Source organism: Astyanax mexicanus, chromosome 17 (assembly GCF_023375975.1).
Source record: "Astyanax mexicanus isolate ESR-SI-001 chromosome 17, AstMex3_surface, whole genome shotgun sequence".
Lineage (NCBI taxonomy): Eukaryota > Metazoa > Chordata > Actinopteri > Characiformes > Acestrorhamphidae > Astyanax > Astyanax mexicanus.
In genome coordinates this window covers 23,822,444-23,841,830 of record NC_064424.1, presented here as the reverse complement: position 1 = coordinate 23,841,830, position 19,387 = coordinate 23,822,444, and the positions used below count along the sequence as shown (strand labels likewise).

Sequence of the window (19,387 nt, the reverse complement as noted above, 5' to 3'; positions counted from 1 at the left end):
ACTGTGTGTTTTGTGTTTAAAAATAAAATTATATTTTGTGGATATTGTGTGTCTTCATTTTTCAGGGAGGTGTTTTAAGCAGTGCCCATTATTAACAAAATACTTGGAGTTTTTAGTGTAATATGTGTACTAGTTTTTTACCAGAAATTTTAATCAAAATGTAACTAAGTAAAAAAATACTTGCTTTCAGTGGTAAATATTACTTTGGTATTACTAATAAAAACTGTAAGGAGATGCAAGTAAATTTTACTTAAAAAAATGCTATGTTAAATTTACTTAGTATTTCTGTGTGTAAAACGTGTACAAGGTTTTTACTAGTAATTTTTAATCAAAATATAACTAAGTAAAAAATACTTGCTTTCAGTAGTAAATTTTACTTTGGTATTACTAATAAAAACTGTAAGGAGATGCAAGTAAATTTTACTTAAAAAAATGCTATGTTAAATTTACTTAGTATTTCTGTGTGTAAAACGTGTACAAGGTTTTTTTAAGTAAATCCTACTCCACATTTTTTTCAGTGTAATGTAGTACACAGCACAGTGTGCAATATAGATTAATGGAGTACAGAGAGCAGTCTATAGTACAGATTAATGTAGAATAGAGCTCAGTCTATAGTATAGATTAATATAGTATAGCGCGCAGTCTATAGTATAGACTAATATAGTATAGAGCACAGTCTATATTATAGACTAATATGTAACATATAATGTAGTATATAGTGAAGTCTATAGTATAGACTGTAATATATACTATTGTAGTATAGAGTGCAGTCAATTATATAGACTGTAGTATATGCAGCAGTCTATAATATAGACTAAAATGTAACATATATATAGTATATAATAGTATATAATATAGACTAATATAGTATGCACAGTCTATAGTATAGAGTAAAGTAATCTATAGTGCGGTCAAGAGTGTTTCAGTGCTATTTATCACATTAATCTATACTATAGACTGTACACCCTAAAAAATGCTGGGTTATTTAAACTACCCAGCTGCTATGTTACTGAGTTTGGGTGAAAAATATGGGTTATTTTTTCGTTTGTTGGGTCATTTAAAAAAACCCAGCACTGCTGGGTTTGCAGTGCGGACCTGAGAGGGAACATGCACGTCAAGCACGCCACGTCCCGTCCTGCCCCTCCCTGCCCCTCCCCGCCACGCCCTGGACACCCGCCACACCATTTCCCTCCCGCTGAAAGAGGAAAAGTACTCAGCCGAAAGAAATAAGTAAGTAAAGTGATTAATCTTGACTTTTTGCTCAAATATACTGATTTTATACTAGGCACAAGGTGTTTAGTTTCATTCTCCCTCACAATTTGAGGTTAAAAACGTATTAAAAGCATTGTAACTTACGTAAATTAGCCTGTTAGATTTCTGCAGCCTTAGCGAGCTAGGTAAACCTTTGGACACAGCATCTTCGTCTGGATGAGTAAGTTGCAATGACGGAAAAATATATAAATTTGCTTGTGTGGAATTAACTTTATATTGTTTAACATCAAATTAGTAACTGTTATGTTAGCTGCACTACAGGTTAGCTAGCCAGCTAGATAATTATATTTTGCTGACTAACGCTAGCTAGCTAAGCTAAGCTAAGTTACTTCTACACCTCACTTACTTAAAACCACTGCAAGTTATTATGTACTACTGAAAAACTAACATTTTTGTGCTCTATATTGACAATTTACTGTGTTATAAGGGACACAGAGGTAACAATATAATATGAGTCTGTAATTAAGCCTACACATAAGTTACCTAGGTTAGCTAGCTAGCTAACCTGTGCTTTTTAAGAAAGAGGTTTCACAAACCTAGCATTATTTTATATCTTGGCTATTCTTTTTTGTATTGCAATTTTTAATGTCCTTGCTGGGTAGCTAGCTAGCTTCTTTAGGCGCCATTTTATCGTCCTTGCTGCTAATTATCTGGGTAGCTAGCTAGCTTCTTTAGGCGCCATTTTATCGTCCTTGCTGCTAATTATCTGGGTAGCTAGCTAGCTTCTTTAGGCACCATTTTATCGTCCTTGCTGCTAATTATCTGGGTAGCTAGCTAGCTTCTTTAGGCGCCATTTTATCGTCCTTGCTGCTAATTATCTGGGTAGCTAGCTAGCTTCTTTAGGCGCCATTTTATCGTCCTTGCTGCTAATTATCTGGGTAGCTAGCTAGCTTCTTCAGGCGCCAGTTTATCGTCCTTGCTGCTAATTATATGGGTAGCTAGCTAGCTTCTTTAGGCGCCATTTTATCGTCCTTGCTGCTAATTATCTGGGTAGCTAGCTAGCTTCTTTAGGCGCCATTTTATCGTCCTTGCTGCTAATTATCTGGGTAGCTAGCTAGCTTCTTTAGGCGCCATTTTATCGTCCTTGCTGCTAATTATCTGGGTAGCTAGCTAGCTTCTTTAGGTGCCAGTTTATCGTCCTTGCTGCTAATTATATGGGTAGCTAGCTAGCTTCTTTAGGCACCATTTTATTGTCCTTGCTGCTAATTATCTGGGTAGCTAGCTAGCTTCTTTAGGCACCAGTTTATCGTCCTTGCTGCTAATTATATGGGTAGCTAGCTAGCTTCTTTAGGCGCCATTTTATCGTCCTTGCTGCTAATTATCTGGGTAGCTAGCTAGCTTCTTTAGGCGCCATTTTATCGTCCTTGCTGCTAATTATCTGGGTAGCTAGCTAGCTTCTTTAGGCGCCATTTTATCGTCCTTGCTGCTAATTATCTGGGTAGCTAGCTAGCTTCTTTAGGCGCCATTTTATCGTCCTTGCTGCTAATTATCTGGGTAGCTAGCTAGCTTCTTTAGGCACCATTTTATTGTCCTTGCTGCTAATTATCTGGGTAGCTAGCTAGCTTCTTTAGGCACCAGTTTATCGTCCTTGCTGCTAATTATCTGGGTAGCTAGCTAGCTTCTTTAGGCGCCATTTTATCGTCCTTGCTGCTAATTATCTGGGTAGCTAGGTAGCTTCTTTAGGCGCCAGTTTATCGTCCTTGCTGCTAATTATCTGGGTAGCTAGCTAGCTTCTTTAGGCGCCATTTTATCGTCCTTGCTGCTAATTATCTGGGTAGCTAGCTAGCTTCTTTAGGCGCCATTTTATCGTCCTTGCTGCTAATTATCTGGGTAGCTAGCTAGCTTCTTTAGGCGCCATTTTATCGTCCTTGCTGCTAATTATCTGGGTAGCTAGCTAGCTTCTTTAGGCGCCATTTTATCGTCCTTGCTTCTAAAAATCTAACTTGAGGATAAACAATCTGCTGGGTTCCACTTAATAAAATGAAATGCTGTTAATTATTGTGGTTTTGTTAAAACATATTTTCTTTTTCTTCAGTTCTGTTCTGTTTCATGGATACATTTGTGAAGGAGAAACTGAAAGAGTGGAAACTGGACTCTCTGATTCCCAGGTTTGAGCGTAAGTTAACCTTCATAAAAATAACTTGAAAGTATTTGATTTCATGATGGTCAGAATGGATGAGTCTGCAGCAAAGTATGAGAAAAGGTTTGATCTAAAGTCAGAGAACTTTTCTGTTTTTTTAGAACAAAGGTACAGCAGAATTTTCATGTTAAATGTTAAGGGGAGTTTCACCAGTCTTATTTTTAATATTGAATGTGAAATACATGGTTAACCTCTTAACACGCCCTGGCCCTCCAGATTGACCTGTATCTCCTTTCAGAAAATAAACATTTAGGGCGAAATATGCCTTGTTTATAAAAATTATGAATCATTATAAAAAATTATGAATATCTTTTTAAATATTTGCGTTTTTCGTAAGTCCATATTTGATCAAATGCGGACATTAGAGCCGAAAGAGTGCGTTACACTGTGTGTATACAGTTTACATCTGCTTTTTTTACACTGCGGGGTGAGCTGAGGACACTCCTCACACACACCCAAGCCCCACCAGCGATTACCTTCAAAATGCCTCCAAAATCCATCAATCCAGTCGCCAGTAATACTCATTTATGTTCAACCTGTGCTTGAAATAATTTGAGGCAGGAAAACATTTTATATAAACTTTAACGCTTTATTAATTGCGTATTATTGGACTCTCCACGAGTTTCTGCATATCTAATGAATCAACAGACATGACTATATGTAAATAAGACCCAGAGACACTGAGAGCAAGAGATTTTCCTGAGGGCGGGGGAGCACTTTTAAAGAAACACCGCACAATTATCTTTCTATCAGGAGTAGAACATACAAAAACAACTTCTTTACTGCAAAATAAAGTATAAAATTAGTAGTTTTTATTCTTATTAAGTTTACAGTCCTTTGGAGAAAGAAAAGACCATTACAGGTTCAGATCACACTAATATCTAACCAGTGAAAGGGAGCAGTTTATAATTTTATATAACGAATGTAAACACTTTATAACAAAATATAGAGCTGCAAAAACAATTCAGCCATATAAATATTTCATTTTATGTGTCTGAAAATAGAAAATCTGAAAAGCGCCTAAAAATGTTTCTGGTTTTTACCATATTTTGGCCATTACATGTTCAATTGAATAATTAAAGTGTCTTAAATGAATTTTGTAATGGCTTCTAAGTAATATTAATTCATAAAATCGCCTCTGAACTATTTAAGTTAGAGTGAAAAGCCTTCAAACGTGAGTATGTAATTTCAGGCGGAAATTAGTAAAAATAGGCTTGGAGCTTAAGATCTAATTCAGGAACCGTACATCCTACAGTAAAACGGAGCACAGTTCCGTAATCCGGAGGGGCAGACGGTTCGAATGGTGTATAGCGTCCACATTCGATCAAATATGGACGTACGAAAAACGCAAATGTTTCATAATTTTCATAAACAAGGCATATTTCGCCCTAAATGTTTATTTTCTGAAAGGGGATACAGCAAAATGGCTAAATAACTGAAAAGCAGAGATTTTAAGCTTTAAAATGGCATATTGGGTGTCTATATTGAGCCCATAATTATTCATGAACACAGCCAGATATTAAATATTATATTTTTCTGGCACACCGGCGGGCCAGGGCGTGTTAACAGTTTAAATGTGAAATATGTTTAATTAAAAAACATATACAAATATTTAAAAGTTAAAAACAATTTAATCTAGCTCAGTGGTTCCCAACCTTTTTCTTCAGGGACCCATATTTTTACCATATGTAAAAATTTCAGTTCTGCAAAAGCATTGATTTGTTGTTGTCTTTTTTTATTTTTTTTATTGCGTGCACACTTGTTCTTAGTTGAAGAAATCGACAAGGAGAGTTTTATATTACTGGATGATGCTTCCATTGCGGCGCTAGTTCCAGTAATTGGACCCAGACTGAAACTGAGGTCACACCTCAGAAAACTAACCGAGGTAAGTAGACACCAGTCTACTAATGGGGTATTCCTGTTTTAGATGTACATTTGCAGGTCGTAATCTTGGTCATCTTTTTGCGCACCTCAGAGCAGTCCATAATATACACAGTTCTAGCACATACTTTCAGTGTGCCGAAGCTGGGTGTTGTAGAAGTTTTGGCTATATTCGTTCATTTGCAAGGCATTTGCTACAGCATAATGAGGCGCACTGCTCCGCGGCCGGTGAGGAGGCGCACTGCTCCGCGGCCGGTGAGGAGGCGCACTGCTCCGCGGCCGGTGAGGAGGCGCACTGCTCCGCGGCCGGTGAGGAGGCGCACTGCTCCGCGGCCGGTGAGGAGGCGCACTGCTCCGCGGCCGGTGAGGAGGCGCACTGCTCCGCGGCCGGTGAGGCGCACTGCTCCGCGGCCGGTGAGGCGCACTGCTCCGCAGCCGAATGTGATGTGGAGGAATGGGATGAATTGGAAGAAAGTAATGTAATGCATAGGGTGGCACTCTTTCTTGCTAAGTTGAGGGCAAATTCGTCACAGACACTCACAGCTGTTACTTATGTTGTTCAGCAAACATCTACCCTAGTGAATGACATAGTGAGTAGTCTGAGGAAAAACACCATGTCTTTCTTAAAAAAGATAGGACAAGCTGAGACCCCAGGGGGTAATGAATTGGATCAGAAGTTTGCAGCAGCTGCTGAGCCATTTAGGAATTTAGAATCTGAGTACAAGCAAATGAAATATTTTGCTAGTACTGGGTACTTTGTTCAACCTGTAGAGGAACCTCTTCCTGGGTTTTCCTTCACTCAAAGGACAGATTCATCAACAGGATGTGTTAGGCAGGTAGCTGTTCGGGATTCCTTTCAGCGTGTGCCGTTGGGCCCTTTGCTCAAGCTAGTCCTTGAGAGTCCAGGAACTATGGAGAAAATACTGGCATGGCGAGAGCAGGAAGTTTGTGCTCTCCAGGATTTTAGGGATGGCACCATGTTCAAGACGAGTTCTCTTTTTTCCAAAGAGTTTGCAATTCCACTTCTGCTTTACTGTGATGAATGTGAGACAGTAAATCCTTTGGGATCAAAGACATCTGTCCACAAATTAGGGTTCCTTTATTTCACATTGAAATGCTTGCCACCAGAGTTTCTTTCCAGTCTCAGTGCCCACTTTCTGTTGGCAGTGTACAAGACAGATGATGTCAAAACTTATGGCATAGATGTGGTCTTGGAGCCAGTTGTGAATGAGATCCGAAGTCTGGAAGTTAATGGACTTCAAATTGACACGCCTTGTTTTCAGGAAGTAGTCAAGGTTGGAATTGCCCAGATTTGTGGTGATAACTTGGGGCTCAATGCTGTCCTTGGCTACACAGAAAGCTTTAATGCGAAAAGTGTGTGCCGCTGGTGCCGTGTCCAAAAGGAAATCCTTCATGTGCAAACTGTTGAGGATGAATCATTGTTGAGAAATAACCTCAACTATCAAGCAGACTTGTGTCTCAATAACCCAACAGAGACTGGTCTCAAGCGAGAGAGTGCACTTAACAGGCTGGAGTTCTACAAAGTGGTTGACAATGTTACACCAGATATCATGCATGACATTCTGGAAGGAATTGGTGGATATGAAGTCAAGCTTGTTCTCAATTCTCTTATTGAGCAAAAGCTTATAACCCTAGATCAGATCAACTACAGGCTTACAAGTTTTGATTATGGATTCATTGACAGTCATAACAAGCCTTCCCTCATTAAATCACATGAGCTCAAAACCCCAGATGGAGCTCTCAGGCAAACAGCATCACAGACCTGGTGTCTGTTAAGATTACTTCCTCTTGCCATTGGTGACCTTATCCCAGAGGGTAACCAATACTGGGAGTTGCTTCTTCTTTTACTGAGTTGCATGGAGTTCATTTTTTCTCCATCACTAACACAAGAAGCATCCATTTTCTTGGGTTACCTCATCCAGGAGCACCACAGTCTTTTTCTGGAGCTTTACCCTAGTAGGCACCTAAAACCAAAACACCACTTTATGGTCCATTATCCTGGTGCAATCAGGAAGTTGGGACCTGTGGTTCTGTTGTGGGCTATGCGATTTGAGGCCAAACATGGCTTTTTCAAAAGACTCAGCCATGTTACTTGTAACTTTCGCAACATCTGCAAAACAATGGCTTACAGACATCAGATGCTACTTTGTTACCATCTCCTCTCGGGTAATTTGTTCACCCACAATGTAGAAGTTGGTGCAGGATGCACAAATCTGTTGGGCTGTATTGATGGTTATGACCGCATCAAGCACAAATTTGACACGCCACTCTTTACTGAAGTGTATGTTCCATCATGGGTGAGATGGAGGGGCACTGAATACAGGCCTGGAATGTCTCTTCTAGTCTCTCATTCTTGTGATGGTGAACCTCAGTTTGCTATGATAGAGAGCATTCTATCAGTGGAATCCTCTGTCAAACTGATTGTGAGGAAGTATGATACTGTAGGATTTGAAAGACACTATTTTTCCTACTGTGTGTATCCTGCATCTGAGCTTGATGTAGTTGATGTGAACTCTCTTGATGATCACCACCCTCTCCACATTGGAAGGTCATATAAAGAGGGAGATGATAATCTCTATGTTTCTCTGCGCTACAGACTGTTTTAAACATTCATTGTAATTGTTTTAGTTGTGTTTTAGGCATTTACATTTTTGACTGTGTGATTACCCTTTACATTCTTCTATTGAAGGCATGCATTGCCCCATCTGTCCTCTGTTGTGCATTGTGCACAGTAACAATTTAAATGTGTTTTTATTTTTGATACAGGTACACTATTTTGATACAAAAATTTACGTCTTGCCTGCCTTGCATTTGCATGTGCACTAACATTCAGAAATGTGGTCACGCTGTTCTGAAATTCAGAACAATTTGTATTGTATGAAAACCTATTTGATTGGTAAAAGATTTACGAAATTAGTTTGATCTGCTCGTCCTGTGCTACATTATGGGCTTCACATTAGTAAAAAGTGAAACTAATGTTAATAGATGTTTGCATTAAAGGAGAACACCCGTGTAAAATGGGCTTTTGGTGTAGTAAAACATGATAAAAAGTTATTACATTTGATGAAAAGATCAAAGGTTTCGAGATCCAGAAATGTTGACAGTTTGTTCGAACACCCTTCAGACTGGGAGACACGGGGCATAATTTGCCCCCATAAATAGTTTTTTTTCCACCGTTATCCAGTTCAAAGTAGCTCCACACCTCCTTGCTAGAATCTGGAGAGCCCTGACATTTAAAATAAGGCATTAATAATTTAAAAAGTGCACAAAAGGCTTATTAAAAAACACTGTTTACATCCCATAACGCTAGCTTCAGCTCAGTGCGCCGCCATCTTTGAACTGATAAAAAAATAGCCATATGTATACATAGACTCTGCATAGCGTAGCAGCCGGCGCCAGGAGGCAGGCTATGCAGAATCTATGTATGTGTGTCTGTCATTATCAGTACAGTGATGGCGGTGCTTGGAGCTGAAGCTCACATTATAGGATGTAAACAGTGTTTTTTAATAAGCTTCTTGCGCACTTTTTAAATGATTAATTCCTTGTTTTAAATGTGGAACTACTTTGGGCTGAATAATGGTGGAAAGGGAAAATCATGCCCTGTGTCACTCTGATGGATGTTCGGACATTTCTGCATCTCGAAATGCTGTGGGAGAACGGAGGTGTGCTATATCAAAGGTAAGTACTTTTTATCATGTTTTACTACAATAAAAGTCAGTTTTACACCGCAGTTGTCCTTTAAGGATGTGATTATTACATGAAATGTAACTGTTTTAACCTGTGACCCTAACCCATAAGCCTCCTAGCAGGTTTTGCCTCTAAGGAGTTTAGGTAAGTTGAAAAAAATTAAAGGAGTTGTTTTAATGCAAAAAATCGCATTTGGCACCTTTTAGTTTTTAACTGTTGTAAAGGCCTACTTCATAATGCAAAACTATAGATGTTATTCAGTTACCAAACATATAAATTTTAATATTCAAGAAATAATCTTATTTTTTCCAAAGATTTCTGATTTCATAGAGTATGTGCTGCCTTTCATATGTTTTGCTGTTCTTCACAATACTAATTTTATTCAGTTTATTCAGTCTTCAAAGGATCCTCAGCATGAGCTGGTTGAGTATGGCCCTACAGCAGGACCATCAATGGACCAGCAGCATGAGGCCATGTCTTCAGGACAAGGAGAATTGTTTGTATGTGTTTTTTGTTGTTTTTATCTTTTGTTACTTTACTATTTGGGTAAGGCACGCCATTCACAATGGCTATTTGTGCCATCCCTTGTTTTTTTTTTTTTTTTTTCTCTTCTTTTTCTTCTTCCCAGAAAATTAGGGAGGCCCTCAACAAAACACCAGATGGTAGAGACATAGTGTGCAGTCTTGACACAGAACAGTGCCTCTCGCTTAAGCAGCGGAGGGCTATGGTTCGAATCCTAGTGTCATATCTCATCGAGCGGTTTGGAGAGACGTAAGTGTGCTATTTTGACTGGTATGTTTCAATATGACTACTTAGAATGTGTTTTTAAATACATCTGACCTCTGTTTACAGTCCATCATCGGAAACAAAGAAAAACATGGCCTCTTCTTTGGTGACTGAATTTCCATGTCTAAAAGATCAGCATGGGAATGGCAATGTAAGTACCAGTAAAAATCAAAGTACATAGGCCTGGTAAAAGTGCTGTGTGTGGTTATTTTAGATGTGGCATGTTAAATAAAATGTATTTATTTATTTTTTTATTTTTTTAGGAAGCATGGTATAGTCCAGGTCGAAACCACAGACCAGCAACTGGCTTCATTGAAGAACGTTTAAGAAATGTACGGAAGAGGCTCCGTAGTGGAACGAGCAGACCTAGCCATGTGGAGAACAACGTAATCAGTAGTTTGGTTTTGCCAGGTACATGCACAAACAGCTTATAATACCAAGAAAGGTTTTGAGTAACTGATTCTGATGAGATCTTCTGTTAGGGAGTATTGGGGGGGGGGATTCCAAATTGTGGAGAAAAGAAGATGAATAAATAAATAAAACAAACCGTGAAAACATTATCTTTCTGTTTTGTTTTTTTGTTTTTTACAGAGACTGAAATATCTGATGAGAGGGCAGAGGCAATGATGGAGTGGCTAAAAAATAACATCAGACCCCTAAGCCAAGTTGAAGAATACATGAAGCAGACAGCCATCCATAGAGCTAAGTGGATAAGGGAGCATGGGTCAAAGACCATGGAAGAGATCAAGAGAGAGTATCCACGTCTGCTGGATACACCAGGAATGGTAGGATATACAAAATTTTGTCAGAATTGCTGAATATAAAAGTTATTTGGAAAAGTAATATATATTTTATTTTTCTAAAGATTGCTCAGGACTTTTCCATTTTACACCCAGCCTGTGCCGGGAAACTTGCAGAAAAGTGGATGCCTGTTTTCAAAGACAAAATTTTACGATTTGCTAGCCAGGAGAAGCAAGCTTCTGGAATTATTTCCAAAGTGGATTCTGTGTGTACAGGTACTCTTCACAAAGGATATGTTAATAATCTAATACACATTTAATGAACAGGAAAATGTATTCCCTGATTTACATCACATGAGAGAAAAAAACAAGTAGTAAAAACAATTGTAATGGTTTTTACTACTAATTAATGTTTTTTGTAAATCATTCACATACCCTGCCACCTGCAGTGCTGCCCTATTGCCTACAATCAGACCACGCAGAGCGCTGTGTTTAGAAGTGAGCGCTGTAGGGGTTAAGTCAGCACTAATGTGGCACAGATATTTCAAATTAGATTATATTTAAAAACTGATTCTGTTAAAAGATTTCAACTAAAGATTGTATTTCATGTTTGAATAGGCCGTGTCTAAAATAGGCCTGAGCTGAAGATTGTGTGTCATCTTTGCTAAAAAAAAATTATTCAAATCACAAGATATTTAAAATAGTTTAGGTAAGATATAGTCATACTGAACTCAGATGGATTTTTAGTTTTATTGCCCATGTCTGCACTGATGTAAAATCAATCGTATGATCAGGAAAATTGGCTCAAAAACATCATGTGAATCTAAAACATATATTATCCCTGTATTATTCCTAATAAAAGGTTTTTCTTTTCAGATGCACAAGGTGATATGGCTTTGAGATTATTGCCAGTAATCCTTCCAGCTTCTGTCTATAGGATTGGTCGGAAGAGCTTCCGTCCAAGCTGTGAAGAAACAAAAAAATCATTTATTGATCTGCAACCAGTAAGTTGATTTTCAGTGCTGTGACCTTACATATTATCTTTTTGCCTTTTTTGTCATTTACATATTTCAGACCTACAAACACATGTTAATATTAGACAAATGTAATCTGAGTAAATATAAAACTATTTAAATTGTACAATTTAATTTATTAAAGCAACCAACATGGCCTTGTTTGAAAAGAATTGCATTAAATAAGTCTTGTATTACCTAAGCGCCTGGTCGCATTGCAAAGATGGTCACCAAATGAACTGACATGTCTATAAGTACTTTACAAACATTGGATTGATAACCGCTTATGTTCAGTGTGTAGTTTAAACTTGTTTGTACTAATTCAAAGTAATAAAAGTACTAATTCTGTTCATTTCTATGTTTACAACAGGTTGGGACTAATATGGTGGAATTCCTGTCCGAGGCACAAGGCACAAGACCTTACCCGTTTGTTTTGGCTCTAGGTACGTACCAACATACCACTGTGTAGTATTTTAATGTGCAGTGCAGGTTTTATGTGTTGGAAGATTTTTATTTATAGTATTGGTTTATTTTGTAGCCTCTGTTATGCTCTGCCTTTGATGCTGTGTCAGCACTGTGGGACTAATAAAGGATTATCTTCTTGCAGGTGATGATCAGCGTTGCTCACAATCATTTGTGGTCATCAATGGGGAGGCCATGGAGCAGAGTACACTTATTGGAGCTGTTGATGTTTGTTTTAAAGCATACTATGTCTTTGACATAAACTACCCCAGACAGTGTTCTTCAGTGTGGGAGTTTTTACAGACTGTCGTCTATGAACTGCCAGGTCAGGAATCTCCCTCTGTAAGACTTTTGCGGGCATTTATTTTTTCCACCCAGTAGTGAAGCTCGTTTGCAGCTCCTTTGTATATTATACATGTTTGTAAAAAAAAAAATGTTGTTACTGAGATGTTTTTGTTGATGTAAAATAGAGAACGGTTGTTGTTAATTAGAAATGTTTATGAAATGAAGAATAGTTGATGATGAGAAATGTTGATGAAATGGAGAATGGTTGATGTTAATATATGTTGATGAGAAATGATGAAATGTTGATGAAACGGAGAATGGTTGATGTTAATATATGTTGATGAGAAATGATGAAATGTTGATGAAACGGAGAATGGTTGTTGGTGAGAAATAATGTTGAAATGATGTTAATGAAATGGTTATTGAGATGTTGTTGAGAAGAAATGGTGTTATGGTTTTGAGAAATTACTTTGTTGAAAAATTACAAAAACAATAAAGCATTTTATTGTTAATCCTTGTGTATTTTATTCTTTCAATGTTTATAGTGTAAGAATATAAAATGGGTGTCAAAGTAAAAAAACAAAACTTGCATTAGGGGTCTAAATTATACATTTATTTGTACTCAAAAATCAACCCAAACTTTGGTTCATTTAACCCAGCAATCTAGTTGAAATTACATAGCATTTGGGTTGAATGCTTGACCCAAAATGCATGGTCAAATAAATAACCAAATATGCTGGGTCAATTCTACCCAATGCTGTGTTTGTCCAATATTGACCCAGCGCTGGGTTGTGAAAACAACCCAATTTGGGTTAATTTCAACCCAATGTTTTTTAGAGTGTACTATAGACATTTGTCTATTGGCTATACTGTATACTATTTTAGTCTATACTACATATTATAGCACTATATGATCTTTGCTATTGACTGCACTGTAAGACTAAGACTGAATATTCAGATTTTACATCCATGTTTCTCATGTTTCATATCTTTGACTCTCTGTCTCAGCGAGATGCAGAAAGTGTGTGTGGTGTGTGTGTGTGTGCATGAGAGAGAGAAAGAGAGAGAGAGATGGCAGCAGGTGTTGTTCCCGCAGCTCAAGCACAGGAGGATCCAGCAGATTTTGTCTCTCTGCGTGCTAATTGAGTAACTGTGTGTTCACACACACACAGACCCACAATAATTTCCCATTTACTATTCCACAAGGAAACCACACACCTCTCAGTCATGGCTGGGGTGCCCAATAAATAAATTAATAAATTGATCAATCAGGTTGATAGAATAGAATAGAATAAAATGCAATATAATATAACTGAATAAAATAGAATAGATAACTGTTTTGTTTGATAATAAGTGTGGGAGGATTCAGCCTCCATTCAGTTGCAATTTGCACAAGCACACACACACTCCTAAATAGAAATCACATAGTGTGTGCTGGTATAATTCAACAGATCTACCTTAAAAAAAACTGGAATAAGCTGAGAGAATTTAAGAACCAGATGTAATCATTTCAATTAACACCAATATAAGTAAATATAAAACAGAAAGAATCAATAAAAAATAAAAATGTTAAAAATACAAGTACAAAAAAAGGAAAACAAAAATTGATGAATAATACAAATTTAAAAAGAGCTAAACGAATAACCAAACAATATTTAGGCATATACATAGTCAGAAATTATAAGCAGTAAACTATAATACATTAATTGCAAAATATGTGCAAAGTGCAATATATATATATATATATATATATATATATATATATATATATATATATATATAATAAGCAAGAAGAAAGAAAGAAAGAAAGAAAGAAAGAAAGAAAGAAAGAAAGAAAGAAATGTGAAAGTGGGTGAATAATTAGATGAAGGGGAGAAGTGATTGATAAATGAGCGCGCGCTGATCGGTTAAATTAAAAATCAATGAGTGCATTAATGAGGAGATGATTAAAAGAACAAACAGATATGCAAATGAATAATCAACAGAAAACTACAGACTGCGCTCTCGGCCTGTTAGAGAACAGAGGGCACGAGCTCTTTTTGCCCTAACTTCATAGAGCCATAGAGTAACACACTCACACTCTCTCTCTATCTCTCTTTCTCTCTCTCTCAATTCAATTCAATTCAAAGTTGCTTTATTAGCATGACAAATATTCACACTTGTATTGCCAAAGCTGTGATTAACACACACACACACACACACACATATATATATATATATATATATATTTATTTATTTATTTTTCCTGACAAAATATAACATAAGATAACTGTACAGGTAAATTTGAACACAAGTTTAAGTAAGCAATTAAATTAATTACTATAAGAAAAAAAACATATGATTTATAATAAAGAGTAATAGAGCTTGTAGTTTTGTACAGCTATGTGTGTATCTCTCTCTCACACACACACATACACACACACACGCACACTCTGTGCCGAAACTCCAGAACTCCTGCGGTTGAACTCTAATCAGCTCCGTTTAGGGCTGCATTGCGTGTTCGCTCTGTGCGCTCGTATAGGTTCTGTGTTGTATTTTTCCAGCGCGCGCTAATCAGCCGCTCTCATTACGGCCACTGATTAAAGCGCTAATTAGAGGCAGCAGCGGCCCCGCGCGACGCGCGCGCTCAATATCAATTAAGGCGTCGTGGCTTTAGAGAGAGAGAGAGAGAGAAAGAGAGACGGAACGGGAGCGCGCACACACGCGTGCCCGTCTGTTTGATGGTGCCTCTTATTGGTTTGGAAAAGTAGGAAAATACCAATAATCAACCGTCAGTGGGGGGAGGGGTCTGAGTTCTTCTCTTAGTCTAAACGTACTACTGGACTCAGTTACCGTCATATAAAGCTAGCTTTTACTAATTTGCGTCATATTCGATTACCCGTTCCACCTTAAAAATGCATCACTTTTACATTCATCCATCCCACCCTATGTTACAGATTAAGCGATGATTGTGCCATTTTCTATCACCTGTCCCACCTTTAATAATACAGTAGATACATCAAAAAGTTTGTTTTACTTTAAATAGAGCAGCGGTCAATTTCCTCTTCCACTTCAAATAATGCAGGAATTACGTGCATGCCAGAGTCCACCTTAAACAGAACAGATAATTTATTTGTGCCACCTTTAATTATGTATAAGTTACAGAATATGCTACATTCCATTCCACCTCAATTATCCGTTCACTTCAAAGGTTCACTTCTGATTCCCCCTTAAGCAGTGTAGCGGTTACCTGTTGGTGTCCATTCCTATATTAAAGGTTCAGCTGTTAGATTCCACCTTAAACACACAAAAAGGTTAAGTGAAACAACATGCTGAAATACCTTTAACAATGCAGCACGTTCTTGCCCTTAACATCTCAACTTGTCATATTCCACCTTAATTTTTTTTAGAGTTCGTTCCACCTTAAATCGTCCAGTAGTTACATTCTAGAGTTTGTTCCACCTTAAATGGCTCAGCATTTACATTCTGGTACCTGTGGTATTGGTTTCTTGTACAAATGTTCTGTTCTACCTTAAATAAAGCAGCATTCTGCCAGAATGTACCTGCAGCCAGGGGTGTAGCAGCAAATTCTGGGCCCTGTACGCCCTCTATGTTAATGGGCCCCTATCCCATACCTGTCAAGTTTTGGACTTAAAAATAAGGGATTTTTTTCCGCCGCCCCAACAGCCCAACCGAGGGCTAAAAATGTATATATATATATATATATATATATATATATATATATATATATATATATATATATATATATATATATACATATATACATATATATTTTTTTTATTATTATTTAATAGATTTAAAATTGAAATTGAAGGGTGCACAAATTTACAAAAAGGACATGGATCAGATATATTCCATAAGTAAATAATAGTCCTAAGGGGCCTACACAATTAATAATCTTTCATTAATACTTCTTTCTATCATTCAGTCCACTCCTGATCAGTTCAGTTAATTTCAGCCCTCTCCACATTTTCTCTCTCTCCAGCTCAACCATCTCTTCTACCCCTTCTAAATAATACATTACACCACAATACTTGAGATTTAAACAAATTCTAACAAACCCTAAAACTAGCCCTGAACTAATAGAGTTTGGAAATTATAGTTATTGGCTGATCAGGCACATCAGGGCAGGGCATTATATGTATGTAGATTTTTCTCAAACCCTGAATATCTATCTAGCTAATTCTAAAGCTAAGCTAACTGAGTCACAAGCTGGATTTTATTAAACACACAATGGGTTGAATTTATGTTTTGATTTAGAGAAGAGTCTTTTTAACCAGCTATCAGAAACAATCTCATCACAGTTTACATGGTTAGTTACCTTTCTTTTAGAAAAATCTCCGTATATCCAGATTATTTTTAACGACAGCTGCTCCGACTAGCTGCCTGAACTCACAGCGAGGGGAGGGGCGGGGCTGGCTCTGCCCGACACTAAACTGCGCTCCGCAAAACCAGCAATCTGATTGGCTGTTTCTCCTGAAAGGCGGGACTTTCTCCTTGAACCGGCAACACGATTGGTTAAGAGACACACAGTGCTTTGTCGCCTGTGGCCTATATATTTTTTTTATTTAGTATAATACGGGAAATTTACGGGAAAATACTAATACGGGAGGACGGCGGGAAAGAGGAGTAAAATACGGTAGTTTCCCGGCCAAAACGGGAGACTTGACAGGTATGCCCTATCCATGCCAGTAAACAAAGGAAAGTGAGCGAAAAAAAAATCAGGATTTTCATGGGCCCCTCTCCCTACTCGGGCCCTGGGTAGTCAGGTCCACTTTTCCCCCCACTACCACGCCCATGCCTGCAGCATCATTTAATGTGAAACTGATGCCAGGATGCACCTGCTGCACTATGTGGAGAGTAGACTTAGAATGAATCTGCTGCATCTTTTTAAAGGTGGAATAGCAAACCCAGGACAAACCAGGACATTTTAGGAATAAGAACAGGAAATGAACTGCTGCACAATTTAAGGTTGAATTAATTCCAGAATGTAGCTGCTGCATCAATTAGGGTGGAATGGTAAACAGAATGGTAAATAAGAATGCAGCTCCAGCCTGGTATCGAAACCCACTTCTGCTCATCACAGAGGAGAAAGTGTGTTAGACAGGGTAATATCTCAGGCTTTTTCAACTCACTTTTGGCTGTAATGAATCGCATTAACGCGTGACAAGTCTGAAATCCTACATCATTAGGTCGTTCCGGTAGCAGTGAGAATGAATAAGTATTTTCTCTCTCTCGCCCTCTCTCTCTAACCTCTTTAGCCTCGCTGAAACAGGAGTTAATGACGACTGATTTTATTTATTTATTTCATTAGAGAAAAATCATCTAATAAGCCTGAGACACCCCCACCCCCAACCCATCTCTTGTAAACGTGTCCAACTGATAAAAGCAAACATAAAACAGGGAATTTAAGAAAAAGCCTAATGGCTCATTTTCTCTTCCTAAGCGTGTTAATTTTGGAATGAAAAGCGTGTTAAGGAGAATTAAAGTAAATAATAAATTTTTCAGTAAAGAGCATCACTGGAGAGCAGTGATTCAGTAATTCAGCAAGCCTGTGCAATAGCTGGGTAAAATACAAGGTGGGATAATAGCTGGGTAAAATACAGGCCTTGGTAATAGGGGTATTTGCTGGTTAAAATACAAGTCTTGGGTATTATTTGGGTAAAATGCAGGCCAGGGAAGTAGCTGGGTAAAATACAGGTTTTGTATTTTCTGTTTACAATACAGGCCTGTTTATTGGCTGGGTAAATACAGGAATTTTAATACCTGGGTAAAAAAAAGGCATTGGCAATGACTGTCTATGTAATAACTGGGTAATAGCTGGGTAAAATACAGGCATTGGTAATGACTGGTTAAAATAAAGGCTTTGGTAATGATGGACAAAAATATAGGACTATGTAATAACTGGGTAATAGCTGGGTAAAATACAGACATTGGTAATAACTGGATAATAGCTGTGTAAATAAACATCTTGGTAATAGCTGGGTAAAATACAGGCCTGAGTAATACCATGGGTAAAACACAGGGCTGTAGCTAGGTAAAACAAAGGACTGGTCAATAGCTGGGTAGAATACAGGTCTGGGTAATAGCTGAGTAAAAGCGTAATAGGCTGGTAATAGGTGGGTAAAATATAGGTCTGTGTAATAGCGGGGTGAAATAAAGGCCTGATAGCGGGGTAAAATGCAGGTTTGGGCAATAGCTGTGTAAAATAAAGGCATGGGTAAAAGCTGTATTAAATTCAAACCTTTGCAATAACTGGGTAATATCTAAATATAAATATATATATATATAATATAGAAATAAACGCCTATGTAGAACTGGGGTAAATAATGACCTGGGAAAATATGTCATGGGAAAACGGCCTGATTGATCAGACAATTTTGACGTTTTTTGGCAATGATAATTGTGATAGTAATGGTGATGGTATTATACTATATTATACTAGTATTGCAGCCTACAGAACAACGTTCACTGTGGTACTGGCTTTGCACATGCGCACAATCTGTTCCCCGATGATCCAGTGGGTCTTTTGATTCAGTTTACCAAACCGACTCTTTAGAATTGTTCGTGGTAATGATTCGAACGTGCCGTGCAGAGAGCAATTGAGGCACAATAATTCAATAATTAGTGTCATCCCCACCGTGATTGGCTAAGACAAGCCCTCTTTCATTCCTACAGCTTTATTTTAAACTCATCAGTGATTAGAAAAGTCAACTTTATTCTGTCTCTTATTCTCCATGTAAAGTGACAGATAGCGTATCTGATATGTTCTGATTCTGCTTGTTAGTGAAGTCAAACTAGCTTCAGTAATGTGTCGTTTACGTCCAGCATAACACTAACATAAAAAAAAAACACGGTTGCAGAGACTTGTATTTAAAAAGCACCTTTTCTGCTTATATCAAACAATGACTCGTTTATTAGACTTTAAGTCATACTGCAGTTTTTTTCTCTATAATTTATTTTAGCAGTGAAGGCAGGCCACCTGTTCAATGTTTTGTATTCGATAAATATTTAACTGTGTAAAAAGCAAGACAAAATAAAATAAATTAATGCTACCTAATTAATTAACGTTAAATGCTGGTAAAAAGCATAAAAATGAA

At 37.6% G+C, this 19,387-nt stretch overlaps 1 protein-coding gene across 6 annotated transcripts; it reads left to right on the top strand.

Annotated features, from left to right (window-relative positions):
- Window positions 1-1,126: 1,126 nt before the first annotated feature.
- On the top strand, window positions 1,127-12,799 carry LOC111194130 (uncharacterized). Of its 6 annotated transcripts, none has more exons than XM_049466627.1 (12): window positions 1,127-1,230; window positions 3,308-3,388; window positions 5,182-5,297; window positions 9,388-9,501; window positions 9,630-9,772; window positions 9,854-9,938; window positions 10,051-10,198; window positions 10,379-10,572; window positions 10,653-10,803; window positions 11,404-11,531; window positions 11,911-11,983; window positions 12,148-12,799. In XM_049466627.1, the coding sequence occupies exons 2-12, from the start codon at window positions 3,322-3,324 to the stop codon at window positions 12,381-12,383; spliced, it is 1,455 nt and encodes a 484-aa protein (XP_049322584.1). In that variant the 5' UTR covers window positions 1,127-1,230; window positions 3,308-3,321; the 3' UTR covers window positions 12,384-12,799. The 6 variants fall into 6 exon arrangements, 5 of the variants coding, with proteins under 5 accessions (XP_049322584.1, XP_049322583.1, XP_049322582.1 ...); XM_049466626.1 differs by lacking the exon at window positions 1,127-1,230 and adding an exon at window positions 1,296-1,432 and having other exon boundaries at window positions 9,397-9,501; XM_049466625.1 differs by lacking the exon at window positions 1,127-1,230 and adding an exon at window positions 1,296-1,432.
- Window positions 12,800-19,387: the final 6,588 nt, after the last annotated feature.